This window comes from Carlito syrichta, unplaced genomic scaffold (assembly GCF_000164805.1).
Source record: "Carlito syrichta isolate Samal-C Ts95f unplaced genomic scaffold, Tarsius_syrichta-2.0.1 Scaffold169151, whole genome shotgun sequence".
NCBI classification, from domain to species: domain Eukaryota; kingdom Metazoa; phylum Chordata; class Mammalia; order Primates; family Tarsiidae; genus Carlito; species Carlito syrichta.
The window spans coordinates 24,484-39,189 of record NW_007113247.1 but is presented as its reverse complement, the minus strand read 5'-3'; the positions used below and the strand labels follow the sequence as shown (position 1 = coordinate 39,189).

At 48.9% G+C, this 14,706-nt stretch overlaps 1 protein-coding gene across 3 annotated transcripts in view; it reads left to right on the top strand.

Moving 5' to 3' along the window:
* Positions 1–406: 406 nt before the first annotated feature.
* Positions 407–14,706, top strand: part of ETHE1 (ETHE1, persulfide dioxygenase) — a 15,964-nt gene continuing 1,664 nt past the window's right edge. For 2 of the 3 annotated variants that reach the window (XM_008051222.2, XM_021709195.1), the window contains exons 1-3: positions 407–619; positions 779–927; positions 11,098–11,227. In XM_008051222.2, coding sequence (XP_008049413.1) covers positions 475–619; positions 779–927; positions 11,098–11,227 — 424 coding nt within the window. In that variant the 5' untranslated portion in view covers positions 407–474. The remainder of the gene's footprint in view (positions 620–778; positions 928–11,097; positions 11,228–14,706) is intronic. The other variant, XM_021709196.1, reaches the window with a different exon arrangement.

The following is a 14,706-nucleotide window of genomic DNA, read 5'->3' as shown; positions in this document are numbered from 1 at the left end:
AGAAACTAAGCCGGGTGTGGTGGCGCGCGCCCGTAGTCCCAGCTACTCGGGAGGCTGAGCCCAGGGAGTCGAGGCTGCGATGGCCGTGATCGTGCCCCTGCACTCCAGCCTGGACAACAGGGTGAGACCCTGACTCAATAATAATAGTAATAATAATAATGACCCTAACTCAAAATAATAATAACAACAACAATACTAATGTGAGTGGTCTGGGGGCCCTGGGCTTGGGACTGGCCCCCTGGGTCCTTTAGGAAAGAATGTGCCGAGGACCCCAATTTGGGGGTGCTCGCAAGTTGGGCCTCCTTGGTTCTGAAGGAAGAAACTGGTGGGGCTCTGATTCCTGACTCCAGGGGCGAGAAGGGGCCGGAGTTTCTGCTTCTGGACCCAGGAAGCGAGTGGAGGCGAGGCCTGGGCTCTGGGTCCCCAGCGGGGGTGGCGGGGTCTGGCTCTGCCCTCTCACCTGTGCCCCCCCAGATGTTTGAGCCCGAGAGCTGCACCTACACGTACCTGCTGGGCGACAGAGAGTCCCGAGAGGCGGTTCTGATCGACCCGGTTCTGGAGACCGCGCCCCGGGATGCCCAGCTGGTCAAGGAGCTGGGCCTTCGGCTGCTATACGCGGGTCAGTCTGGGCCCGCAGCCCTGGGTCCGAGGGAGGGCGGCCGCGGGGTAAGAGGCGTGGACAGCCAGGGGCCTGCGCTCCGGGGTCTGAGGGTAGGGGTCGGGGCTGGGAGTCCGGCCCCCGGTGCCCTCCTGGACCGGGCCCTCCTCTCTCTGCCAGTGAACACCCACTGCCACGCGGACCACCTCACGGGCTCGGGGCTGCTGCGGTCCCTCCTCCCCGGCTGCCGGTCCGTCATCTCCCGCCTTAGTGGCGCCCGGGCGGACGTGCACATCGAGGATGGGGACGCCATCCGCTTCGGGCGCTTCGTGAGTTGGGTGCTGGCTTCCCCAAGGGGGTGGGGGCCTGGACTGCGGGAAGGAGGGGGCTCGGGCCTGAGTCCTTGGCGTCCTGGGCGAGGAGGGGCCTCGGGCCGGGTCCTGACCCCTGATCGCATGTCCACATGTCTCTGGGAGGAGGGCACCCTAAACCAGGTGGGGCACTGGGGTGAGGGGCGCTGGGCGGGTGTGTCTCGGGGAACTCCTTCGGTCAACAACATTTATGGAGCTTCCCGAGGCTTTGGGGCAGTTCCTTTGGCCTGCCTGGCACCTTCATAAAAGTTGATGGGCCGGGGCGTGGGGGCTGGGGTTTGTGATCCCAGCACTTTGGGAGGCTGAGGCGGGAGGCTCGCTTGAGCCCGGGAGTTTGAGACCAGCCTGGCCAACAGAGTGAGACCTCATCGCTACAAAAAACTTTAAAAATTGCCTGGGCGCGGTGGTGCACACCTGTAGTCCCAGCTACTCGGGAGGCTGAGGTGGAAGGATTGCCCGAGTCCAGGAGGTGGAGGCTACGGTGGGCAGTGATTGTGCCACTGCACTTCAGCCTAGGTGATAGAGTGAGACTCTGACTCAGGGAAAAAAAAAAGGTTGAGCCCAGCCTCGACCTGCTGGGCTCTGGCGATCCTAATCCTGGCTGGGATTATGAGGTCAGGGCTGAGAAAGAGACTACGGTCCTGTCTTCTGACCACTGTTGGAGGAAGAAGCATCCCCTTGCCCTGGGTAGGACGAGGGTGAGGCCCGGAAGGCCTCTGGAGTGTACCTTTTAAGGAGGCACTCACTGTCAAGGTCATGTCAGTGCAGGCTTGGCACCTGTGAGTGAGCACTTCCTTAAATCTTGTACCCACAGCCTCACCCTGTCCTGGCTGGGCGGTTGCCACACAGGAAAGGTCTGAGGGTTTCTGTCTCATTCTCTTTCTTTTTTTTTAGTTAGAGTCTCACTCTGTTGCCCAGGCTGGAGTGCAGGGGCACGCTCCTGGCCACTGCAGCCTCAACCTGCTGGGCTCTGGCGATCCTTCTGCCTCAGCCTTCCAAGTAGCCGGAACTACAGGCCTGCGCTACCACCCTGGGTTTGATTTATTGTAGAGATGAAGTCTCACCAAGTTGCCCTGGTGGGTCTCGAACCCGCAGATTCAGGCAGTCCACTCGCCTCAGCCTCCCAAACTGCTGGGATTACAGGTCGAGCCACCGAGCTCGGCCTCTTTCTCTTTCTTTGCCAAGGGCATCAGGAGCCAGGATTGCCACCCAGAGCACTATGGGGGAGGATCAGAGGAGTTGCCCTCAGAGGGAGGAATTCAGCTGGTTTTTTCTGATCAGAGTTGCTAAAGGTGTAGTTTGGCTGACTTTGGGCACACAATGTCAGGTGACAGGGTGAGGACTCGGCCTGCCTGTGAGAGAGTTTTGCTCAATGGGGACAGTTTACTTGAGTCAGGGCATTTAGCGGAACTGAGGCCTATGTGTGGTATCAGAGGACTTAACTACAGTGGTTACAGACTGTTGTTTCAAGCCTTTCTCTGGAAGCAGGTAAAAAATGCATCATACATTTATGGACGTACCTAACAGTTGGGTGCTGACAAGTGTTTCTTGGATTTGAATGATATTTTCAGTGAAGGAATGTTGAAGGGTGGTGGTAGATTTAGCTTCAGTGTTTTCTCTTTGGTTAATGGCTTTGTTGATATAATCCACACACCCTACAGTTCACCCACTGAAAGGGCACACTTCAATGACTTTTAGTGAATTCACAGAGTTGTGCAACCATCATTACCATGAATTTTAGAATATTTTCTTTACTCCAAAAAGAAACTCCACAGCCCTTAGCAATCACCACTAGTCTCCTCTTTGCCCGTCAACCTTAGGCAACTTTAAAGAAAATTTTTATGAAACAGAGATGGGGGTCTTGCTATGTTGCCCAGGTTGATCTTGAATTCCTGGGCTCAAGCAATCCACCTGCCTTGGCCTACCAGAGTGTTGGGATGACAGGAGTAAATCATGGTGCCTGGCCTGACAACTTCTTCTTCTTTTTTTTAAAATTTTTTTATTTTCTTTGAGTCGATGTCTCACTCTCACCCTCACCCAGTCTCGAGTGCAATGGCACGCTCATGAACACCCACAGCCTTGGCTTGCTGGGTTCGGGTAATCCTTCCGCCTCAGCCTTCCAAGTAGCTGGAACTATAGTCGCATGCCACCACACCAGGCTAGTTTTTGTGATTTATTGTAGAGACGAGGTCTCACCAAGTTGCCCAGGCTGGCCTCAAACCCCTGGGCTCAGGCAATCCTCTCGCCTCAGCCTCCCAAAATGCTGGGATTACAGGCTGAGCCACTGTGCTCGGTCTGGCTAATTTTTTGATTTTTTTGTAGAGACAGGGTCTCGCTGTGTTACTCAGGCTGTCTCAGACTCCTGGGTTTGAGCGATCCTTCTGCCTCAACCTCCAAAAGTGCTGGGATTATAGGCGTGAGCCACCGTGGCTGCTGCTCCTCCTACTTTTAATAACTGAGTTGTTAATATCTATATAATAAAATGAGCACACATGCTATATGTATGCAGATTGGAAATTTTTACGTGTGTTTACACTTGAGTACTTACCACTCAGATGCAGATCCTGAACTTGCCAGTCACCCAGAAGGCTTCCTTGTCTCCCTGGCCAATGACAACCTCACCAAGGGACCATTGACTTAAACCACAGATTCGGCCTGCCTATCCTGGGCCTTACAAACCGGAATTATAGTGTGTGCACTCTTGTATGTCTGACTTTTTTCACTCTACATGATGTTTGTAGATGGAGTTTTCTTCTTATTTGCAATAAAGCAGGGGTAGACAAACTTCCTACACAGGATCACATAGTAGATATTTTTCGTTTTCCAGGCAGAAGGGGCTCTGTTACAACTACTCAGCTCTCTTGTTGTGGTGTGAAAGCTACCATAGACAATGCATGAATATATATGGTTGTGTGCCAGTAAAACTTTTTTTTCTTTTGAGTCGGAGTCTCACTCTTTTGCCCAGGCTGGAGTGCACCCTCACGCCACCGCGTGGCAGGATCAACCTGCCGGGCTCAGGTGATCCTTCTGCCTCAGCCTTCCAAGTAGCTAGAACTACAGGCGTGTGCTACCACACTTTATTGATTGATTGATTGATTGATTGTAGAGACGAGGTCTCACCAGGTTGTCCAGGCTGGTCTCGAACCCATGGACTCAGGCAGTGCTCACCTCTGCCTCCCAAAGTGCTGGGATTACACATGTGAGCCACTGTGCCCAGCCGGCCAATAAAACTTTATTTGTGGCTACAGAAATGTGAATTTCACATAGTTTTTGCATGTTACAAAATATTCTTATTTTTAAATATTTTATTTTAAAAAATTATTTATTTATTTTATTTATCTTTTGGAGATGAGGTCTTGCTATGTCGTCCAGGCTGGTCTCAAACCCCTAGGCTCCAGCAATCCTCCCACCTTGGCCTCACAAAGTGCTAGGATTACAGGTGTGAGCCCCTGTGCCTGGCCCCAAAATATTTTTATTTTTATATTTTTTCCAGCCATGAACATAAGTAAAAACCATTCTTAGTCTACATGCCTTACAAAAGCAGGTGACAAGTCACATTTAGGACACTGGCCATGGTTTCCCAATATCTCATGTAGAGCATTTCATTGTGTGAATATTTCTTTTCTTTTCTTTTTTTTTTTTTTTTTTTGAGTTGGAGTCTCACTCTTATTGCCCAGACTGGAGTGCAGTGGCACACTCACGGCCACTGCAGCTTCGATCTGCTGGGCTCAGGCGATCCTTCCGCCTCAGCCTTCCAAGTAGCTGGAACTACAGACACATGCCACCACATCCGGCTAGTTTTTGTGATTTATTGTAGAGACGAGGTCTCACCAAATTGCCCAGGCTGGTCTTGAACCAGCGGGCTCAGGCAGTCCTCTCACTTGGCCTCCCAAAGTGCTGGGATTACAGGCCGAGCCACTGAACCTGGCTGTGAATATTTCACAACTTATTCATTCTCGTTCTGATAATTGTTTCCAGTTTCCGCTACTATGAATAATGCTGCTAAGAAGATTCATATGCAAATCTTGTGGGGAATATTCCCCTGACTGTCTATCTTTTCTCTCTCTTTTTTTTTTTTTTTTTGAGTCGGAGTCTCACTCTGTCTCCCAGCTCCCAGGCTGGAGTGCAGTGGCACCCTCACAGCCACTGCAGCCTCGACCTGCTGGGATCAGGTGATCCTTCCGCCTCAGCCTTCCAAGTAACTGGAACTACAGGCACATGCCACCACACCCGACTAATTTTTTTATTTATTGTAGAGACGAGGTCTTGCCATGTTGCCCAGGCTGGTCTCAAACCCCTGGGCTCAGGCAATCCTCTTGCCTTGGCCTCCCAAAGTGCTGGAATTACAGTCTTGAGTCACTGTGCTCAGCTGGTTTTGGTCTCTTTTGTCTCAGTTTCCCAAAGTCAACTGAGGTCCAAAATTATTAAGTGGAAAATTCCAGAAATATACAGTTTAAAGTTGCCTGCTCTTGTAGCATGCTGAACTGCTCTGCCCTGCTCTGGCCTGCCCAAGAAGTGAGTCATCCGTTTTGTCCAAGTATTCACATTGTATCTGCTGCTCACCTGACAGTAACTTAGTAGCCACCTCAGTTATCAGATTAACTGTCATGTATCCCAGTGCTCTTGCTCAAGTCAGCTTTATTTTATTTAATAATGGTCCTGGCTGGACGCAGTGGCTCACGCCAGTGATCCCAGTGCTTTGAAAGAATCACTTGAGACCAGGAGTTTGAGACCAGCCTAGACATCATAGCACGACCTCTTGTCTACAAAAATAAAAAAAAATTAGCCTCACATCGTGGGCTAATTAGCCTCACCATACCTGTGGTCCCAGCTACTTGAGAGGCTGAGGCAGGAGGATCACTTGTACTGCACCCAGGAGTTCGAGGTTACAATGAACTGATAGGGCCACTGCACTCCCGCCTGGGCAACAGAGCAAGATCCTGTCTCAAAAAAAAAATAAAATAATAATAGTAATGATGACCTTGAAGCACAACATGCTGACACATTATGACAATTTTTCTATTTGATTATTAGTTATTCTTGTTAATTTCTTTCAGTACCTAATTTATAAATCAAACTTTATCATCGTACAGGAAAAACAGAACATAGAGGATTTGGTATCATCTGAGGTTTCTGCACTGAGATAGCTCGTTTTTACCCATTGGGGGTCTTCCAATGCTTCCGCCACAGACAAGGGGAGGCTACTGTAATTTTGGGGGGTTTTATTCATTTATGTATTTTCGGCTTCTCAAAATTCAGCTTAATACTATACTTTTGAATCACGGAGGGAAAAAATGAACTTGGAAACCAAATGGAAAAGAACCCGGGAGCTTACTGCCACCAGGCGGCAGTGTAGACCGTGGGACCCGCCAGGCCCGGGAGCGAAATGGTGGCAGGGCTCGATCCCTTTTGTGCCATGTTTAGCTGATGGGGCAGCCGGTGGGCGGGGTGGAGGTAGGGGGCGAAGTTCAGATTTAGCTGTTGCAGGAAGCAGGAACAGCTGTGAGGTGTGGCCCGTACTTGATGCCCCATGCTAGGGAGGAGTGAATGAACTGAGAGAACGCAGGGCTAGCCAGGGCCTGTGGCGGCGGCCCGCTGGGGAGGTCGCTCAAGCTTCAGGGACAGTGGAGGCTGCATTCGGTCGAGATCTTGGGTGCTCCCACTCACGTCTAACTTTTTTTTTATTAAAAAAAAAAATCTATAGAAATTGAAATAATAGTACAAGGCTGGGCGTGGTGGCTCACGCCTGTAATCCCAGCACTTTGGGAGGCGGAGGTGAAAGGATTGCCTGAGCCCAGGGTTCGAGACCAGCCTGGGCAACATGGTGAGACCTCGCCTCTACAATTAATAAAAAAAGGAGTCGGGTGTGGTGATGCGCACCTGTATGGGTTCCAGCTATTTGGGAGGCTGAGGTGGAAGGATTGCCTGAGTCCAGCAGGCCGAGGCCGTGGTGGCCATGAGCATGACACGGCACTCCAGCCTGGGCAACAGAGTGAGACTCTGACTCCAAAAAAAAAAAAGAAAATAGTGAAAGAGAAACAAATAATAGTAATAATAGTACAAAACACAAGAATAACAAGCATATTCCATCAGCCAGCACAGTAATGATGTCATCACAGGTCACGGGACTTCTGGAAAGCTCCACTGAATGTTCTCCATGTGACAGAGGGAAAGTGTGTGGGCCTGCCGTGGGGGTCACTCTTGGGTTTTTCCTCCCAGAGGTGCCCCTTGCGCCTGACTCCAAGTGAATGTGCCTCTTTCCTCCTCAGAGTCTAAGGGTCAGGGCTCCACATGGGTCACTCTCTGATCACCCTATACCCTCTCCTGACTGCTCATCCCGAAAGTAGCAACCAGTAATTCAGCCCTGACATGTACACGTCACAAAGGTAAATGTTCACAGAGGCTGGGCAGGTGAACAGAGTATTCTGCCGCTTCCTGTTGTATGACCTCGAGCCAGTATTTTGCCTCTCTGGGCCTCAGTTTCTCCATCTGGAAAGTGGGTACAATACTTACACTGTGTGTTGTGAGGATAGATGAGGGAAGCCATGGAAGGTGTTTAGGGCCATGCCTGGCATGGGGTCAGTTCCAGGCAAAAAAAAACATTCACTTTTGGCCTGGCACGGTGACTCACGCCTGTAATCCCAGCACTCTTGGAAGCTGAGGCAGGAGTTTGAGACCAGCCTGGGCAACATAGTGAGACCTCTCTCTACCACAAAAAAATTAACCTGGTGTGGTGGCATGTGCCTATAGTCCCAGCTGCTTGAGAGGCTGAGGAGAAAAAATCAACTGAGCCTAACAGGCAAGGCTGCAGTGGCTGTGAGCATGCTACTGCACTCCAGCTTGGGCAACAGAGTGAGACCCCCCCAACTCGAAAAAAAAAATTCACTTTTGACATTATTGTGGTCTACCTCTAAAGAGAAATATATTCTCTCCGTTTTTTTCTGGTATTGAAACAGGTAGCTTTGCCCAGTGCGGTGGCTCACGCCTATAATCCCAGCACTTTGGGAGACCGAGGTGAGAGGATTGCCTGAGACCAGGGGTTCGAGACCAGCCTGGCCAACAATTCATAAGTTTTAAATTACACACCGTTCTGAGTAGCATAATGAAATCTTGCACCATCCTGCTTGGAATGTGAATCATCCTTTTGTCCAGCATATCTATGCTGTGTACGAGTATGTTACCTGCCCATTAATCACTTATTAGACTTCTTGGTTTATCAGGTCAAACAAAATACAGTATATATAGGGTTCGGTACCACCTGAGGATTTGGACATCCATTGGGGCGAGTCTCTGAACATAACCCTGAGGATAAGGGGGAACTATATGTATGTTTGTAAACATCTTCCACGCTAAGGGCTACCTTTTTACTGTCTTAATGGTGTGTTTTGATAGACTGAACTTTTGGGGTTTTTTTGAGTTGGAGTCTCACTCTGTCAGCCAGGCTGGAGTGCAGTGGCATGCTCACAGCCACCACGACCTTGACCTACTGGGCTCAGGTGATTCTTCCGCCTCAGCCTTCCAAATAGCTGGAGCCACAGGCATGCATCACCATGCCTGGCTAATTTTTTGATTTATTGTAGAGACAAGGTCTTGCCAAGTTGCCCAGGCTGGGCTTGAACCCCTGGGCTCAGCCAATCCTCTCACCTTCGCCTCCCAAAGTGCTGGGATTACAGATGTGAACTACCACACCTGGCGTGATAAACAGAAGTTTTTAATTTTAGTGTAATTCAACATATCCATTCTGGTTCCTATTGTTAATACTTTTCATGCTAAATAAACCTTTGCCTACTCCAAGAGCACAAAATTGTTCTATGTTTTTCTCTGATAGCTTTATTGTTTTTTATTTTTCATATTTAGATCTGTAGCCTATTGAGAATTTAACTTTGTATATAGCGTGAGGTAGGGATCCAGTTAACTTTTTCTTTCCAAGTAGATATCCAGTTGACCCAGAACTCTACTAAAAAGACCATTTCTCCCCACTGTACTCCAGTATCATCTCCATCTTAGATCAGGTGAACTCGTACTTGATTTTTTTTTTTTAACTAGACTCTTACTCTGTCACCCAGGCTGGAGTACAGTGGCATGCTCACGGCTACTGCAGCCTCGACCTGCTGGGCTCAGGTGATCCTTCTGCCTCAGCCTTCCAAGTAGCTGAAACTATAGGCGTGTGCCACCATGCCTGGCTAATTTTTTGATTTATTGTAGAGATGAGGTCTCATCATGTTGCCCAGGCTGGTATATATTTATTTATTTTTTGTTGTTGGAGTCTCACTCTGTCGCCCAGACTGGAGTACAGTGGCCGCTCCAGGCCACTGCAGCCTTGACCTGCTGGGCTCAGGCGATTCTTCCACCTCACCCTTCCAAGTAACTGGAACTACAGGTACACGCCACCACACCCAGCTAATTTTTTGACCTATTGTAGAGATGAGGTCTTACCAAGTTGCCCAGGCTGGTCTCAACCCCCTGGGCTCAGGCAGTCCTCTTGCCTTGGCTTCCCAAAAGCATGGGCCATCATATCCAGCTAAATTATATATTTAGAATTAATGAACTTTTTTTTTTGTCGAGGTCTCACTCTGTCACCCAGGATGGAGTACAGTGGCACGCTCTTGGCCACTGCAACCTCTACCTGTTGGGCTCAAGCGATCCTTTTGCCTCAGCTTTCCAAGTGGCTGGAACCACAGGTGTGCGCCACCACACCCAGCTAATTTTTTTATTTATTGTAGAGATGTGGTCTCGCCAAATTGCCCCGGCTGGCATCAAACCCATGGGCACAGGCAAATCTCTCACCTCGGTCTCCCAAAGTGCTGGGATTATAGGCGTGAGCCACTGTGCCTGGCCTTAATGAACACTTTTTTAAAAAGATCACACTGCATAAGTTTCTTTACAACTTGTTCTTTGCACTTACCAGTGAAATATCTTTTTTTTTTTTTTTTTTTGAGTTGGAGTCTCACTCTGTCGCCCAGACTGGAGTGCAGTGGCCGCTCCCGGCCACCGCAGCCTCGACCTGCTGGGCTCCGGCGGTCCTTCCGCCTCAGCCTTCCAAGTAGCCGGAATTACAGGCGCGTGCCACCACGCCCGGCTAATATTTTGATTTACTGTAGAGATGAGGTCTCGCCTGCCCAGGTGGGTCTTGAACCCGCGGGCTCAGGCAATCCACTCACCTCAGCCTCCTAAAGGCGTGGGATTACAGGCTGAGCCACCGAGCCCAGCTGAAATATCTTTTTTAAAAACATCTTTTTTGTGTCACTAAGTATTTGTATAAAGCATCATTATGTTTTACTTGAACAGTATTACTTTTAGTGACTGTTTAATATTCCATTTTTATATTAGTGTGCTTATCTTTTTCTCCTTGATTGGCAAAATCTATTTGTATATTAAGAATATTGACCATTGTACGGTAATATACATATTACAAATATATTTTCCAACTTCTTGGTTTCCTTTAAATTTTGTTTATGGTTTAGTTGCCATTCAGAAACTTCAAATTGATTTAAAGCCAAACCATTGATTTTTTGCCCTTAATGATTCACACTTTAGGGATATTTTATTTTATTTTATTTTATTTTTTATTTTTATTGTTTTTGAGTTGGAGCCTCACTCGGTCACCCAGACTGGAGTGCAGTGGCCGCTTCCGGCCATTGCAGCCTCGACCTGCTGGGTTCCTTCGATCCCTCCGCCTCTGCCTTCCGAGTAGCCGGAATTACGGGCATGCACTACCACGCCCAGCTGATTTTTGTATTTATTGTAGAGATGAGGTCTCGCTGCCCAGGCGGGTCTCGAACCCGTGGGCTCAGGCAATCCACTCCCCTCAGCCTCCCAAAGGCGCGGGATTACAGGCTGAGCCACCGAGCCTGGCTTTAGGGATATTTTAATGTCCCTTCTTAACTAGAGGTCAGTATGTTACATTTGTATTTTTGTTATTATTTTTGTCACAGTTTTATGGTTTTATTTTCTGGCATTTACGTCTTTAATCCATCTGGTGTAAACTTTGAGCCTGGGAATCTAACTTAATTTTTTACCAGAAAAGTTTATCTAGGCATGACCCTGGGCTAAGGGGATGGCTCCTGGGGCCAATTTCATCTTGAAGGCTTCTTGGTGACTGTCTCTGTTTTCCTCAATCCCTGCCAGGCCTTGGAGACCCGGGCTAGCCCTGGCCACACCCCAGGCTGTGTCACCTTCGTCCTGAATGACCACAGCATGGCCTTCACTGGAGATGCCCTGCTGATCCGAGGGTGTGGGCGGACAGACTTCCAACAAGGTGACCGTCTGTTTTATCCAGATCTTCACTTAGTTATGTGCATGCCAGGGTTGTAAGTATCAGTTACAAGAATGAATAGATGGATGTTAGATTTGTAAGGGGGTCAGTATTAGATTCCAGGAGTTTTGCTGCTGGAATATGGGAAGAGTTAGATTCAGGGGTTTAGGGGCCAGGCATGGTGGCTCACACCTATAATCCCAGCACTTTGGGAGGCTGAGGCGGGGAGATTGCTTGAGCCCAGGAGTTCAAGACCAGCATCAGTAACATAGTGAGAACCTATCTCTACAAAAACAATTAAAAAAATTACCCAGTCATAGTGTTGTGTGTCTGTAGTCCTAGCTACTTGGGAGTCTGATTTAGGAGAATTGCCTGAGCCCAGGAAGTTGAGGTTGCAGTGAGCCATGATTGTACCACTACATTCTAGCCTGGGTGACAGAGTGAGACCCTGACTAAAAAATAAATAGGATTCAGAGGTTTAGATGTTGGGGTACAGTTCATTTCAGAGATATGTTAGTTTTCTGTGTATGTTAGTTTTGCTGTGGAAAACCAAATACCCCAAAACCTAGTGGCTTAAAACAATGATTAACGTTTATTGCCAGGCATGGTGGCTCATGCCTGTAATCTCAGCACTTTGGGAGGCCAAGGAGAGAGGGTTGCCTGAGCCCACGTGTTTAAGACCAGCCTGGGCAACATGGCGAGACCTTGTCTCTACAATAAATAAAAAGGCTAGCTGGGCATGGTGGTGCATGCCTGTAGTTCCAGCTACTTGGAAGGCAGAAGGATCACCTGAGCCCAGCGGCTCTAGAGGCTGTGGTGGCTGTGAGTGTGCCACTGCACTCCAGCCTGGGTGACAGAGTGAGACTCAAAAAAAAAATTATCTTACATAATTTCTGAGGGTCAGGACTTGGAGAGCAGCTTAGTTGGGTGATTCTGACTTAGGGTTTCTCTTGGGGTTGTAGCCAAGCTGTTAGTTAGGGCTGCAGTCATCCAAAGGCTCGGCTGGGGCTGGTAGATCCATTTCCAAAGTGGCTCTCTCTCGTGGCAAGCAAGGTCCATGTAGACCTCTGTATAGGGCTGCTGGCTTCTCTCAGAGGAAATGATCAGAGAGGGAGACTATCTGACAGACACACAGAAACCCTAATGTTTTTATGACCTTGACTCAGAAGTTACACTGTGTCTTTCCTATAATATCCTCTTTATTAGATGCAAGTCACTAAGTCCAGACCACTAAGTCAAGATGAGGGCAATTCAGTGTCATAGTTTGGGCCAAGGTGGCTCATGCCTGTAATCTCAGCACTCTGGGAGGCCAAGGCAAGAAGTTTGCTTGAGCCCAGGAATTCGAGACCAGTCTGGGCAACATAGTAAGACCTCGTGTCTACAAAAAATTAGCTGGGTATGGTGCCATGCACCTGTAATTCCAGCTACCAGGGTGGCTGAGGCAGAAGGATCCCCTGAGTCCAGCAGGTTGAGACTGCAGTGAGCCATGAGCATGTCATTGCACTCCAGCCTGGGCAACAGAGTGAAACCCCAACTCAAAAAAAAAAAAAAAGTCAGTTTGAAGAGAAGCATATCAAATAATTTGTGGACTTTTTTTTTTCTTTAAGCATCAGGATCTGGGCTGGGCTTGGTGGCTCATCTTGTAATCCCAGCACTTTGGGAGGTTGAGGTGAGTGGGTTGCCTGAGCCCGTGAGTTTGAGACCAGCCCAGGCAACTTGGCGAGAACTTGTCACTACAATAAATCAAAAATTAGCCGGGTATGGTAGTGTGTGCCTGTAATTCCATCTACTTGGAAGGTTGAGGCAGAAGGATTGCTGGAGTCCAACCTTCTTCCAAGTAGGTCGATGCTGGGGTGGCTATGAGCGTGTCACTGCACTCCAGCCTGGGCTACAGAGTGAGACTCCAACTCAAAAAAAAAAAAAAAAGAGTCAGGATCTGTTACCCAGGCTAGGCTAGAGTATAGTGGTGCAATCATAGCTCTGTATAACCTTGAACTACTACTGGGCTCAAGCGATCCTCCTGCCTTAGCTTCTGGAGTAGCTGAGACTACATGTGTGCACCACCACTCCTGACTCATTTAAAAAAAATTTTTAGAGTCAGAGTCTTGCTCTGTTGCCCAGGCTGAGCTCTTGGACTTGAGTTATTGGCCTTGAACAATTCTCCCACCTTGGCCTTTCAAAGTATTGGGATTACAGGTGTGAGCCACTGCACGTGGCCCTCTGGATATAGTTTGAAATATGTGTGTGGTAGAGGTGGAATTCTGTTCAGGAGTTCACCTGTTCTCAGTTAGATTGACGGATTTAACTGCGAAGAAGTTGTTAGAATCAATGGTTTAGGTACTAGAGGGCAGTGATTCATTTGGGGCTTAGCTGCTGGGAGCAGTTAGGTGTAGGGGTTTCCTTGCGAAAAGGGAGGTCATTTCGGCATCTCAGGGTTGGACTACCCTTGAGCATGTGTGTGTGAGGGGCTGACACTTGGTCTGCGGGATTCAGCTGCCTTGCCCAAGAGGTGAGGCTGGATGAGAGAGAAGAGACAGCCACGATGCTATGGTGGTTGGAAGCCAGGTCCCAGCCTCTTGGGCCTCTCCCCCCTCTCCTTATCTCTGCATCCCAGTCTGTCTTTCTCTGAGGCTCCCAGTCTCTCATTTATTCAGTCCCAATATAGTCATGAAACTGCAGGATTCAGGCTGAAAGAAAGGGCAGAAGATGGAATGGCCCTGCTTAACGTGGGACTTGGCTTCTTGTGGGTACTATGGCTCCGTCTCCTCCTTGGCCTCCTGGTTTCTTCTAGTCTGCCTTCCTTGTCTGGAATACTTTCTTGGCATCTTCAGGGTGAGGGCACCACTCCTGGGGCTTCAGGGTGTCATACCAACTTTCTTTACATCCATGCTGAATTTTTCACCATTTCTTTTTTTTTTTTTTTTTTTTTGAGTTGAAGTCTCACTCTGTTGCCCAGACTGGAGTGCAGTAGCCGCTTCCTCGACCTGCTGGGCTCCGGCGATCCTTCCGCCTCAGCCTTCCAAGGAGCTGGAACTACAGGCGCGCGCTACCACGCCCAGCTACTTTTTGATTTTATTGTAGAGATGAGGTCTCGCCAAGTTGCCCAGGTGGGTCTCGAACCCGCGGGCTCAGGCAATCCACTCACCTCAGCCTCCCAAAGGCACGGGATTACAGGCTGAGCCACCAAGCCCGGCTTCACCATTTCTTAATTCCGTTTATGTACTGTTCCACCTGTGTAGAATGTCTTTTCACTTTCCTCTACCTTGATGAAGATAAGGGACCTGAGGGAGAGTCGCTATGGCAACTTGATCCTCCCACCCTTTACTTTTCTTTTTCTTTTCTTTCTTTTCTTTTCTTTTTTTTTTTTTAAAGTTGGAGTCTCACTCTGTCGCCCAGACTGGAGTGCAGTGGCTGCTTCCGGCCACCGCAGCCTCGCCTGCTGGGCTCCTGCGATCCTTCCACCTCAGCCTTCCGAGTAGCCT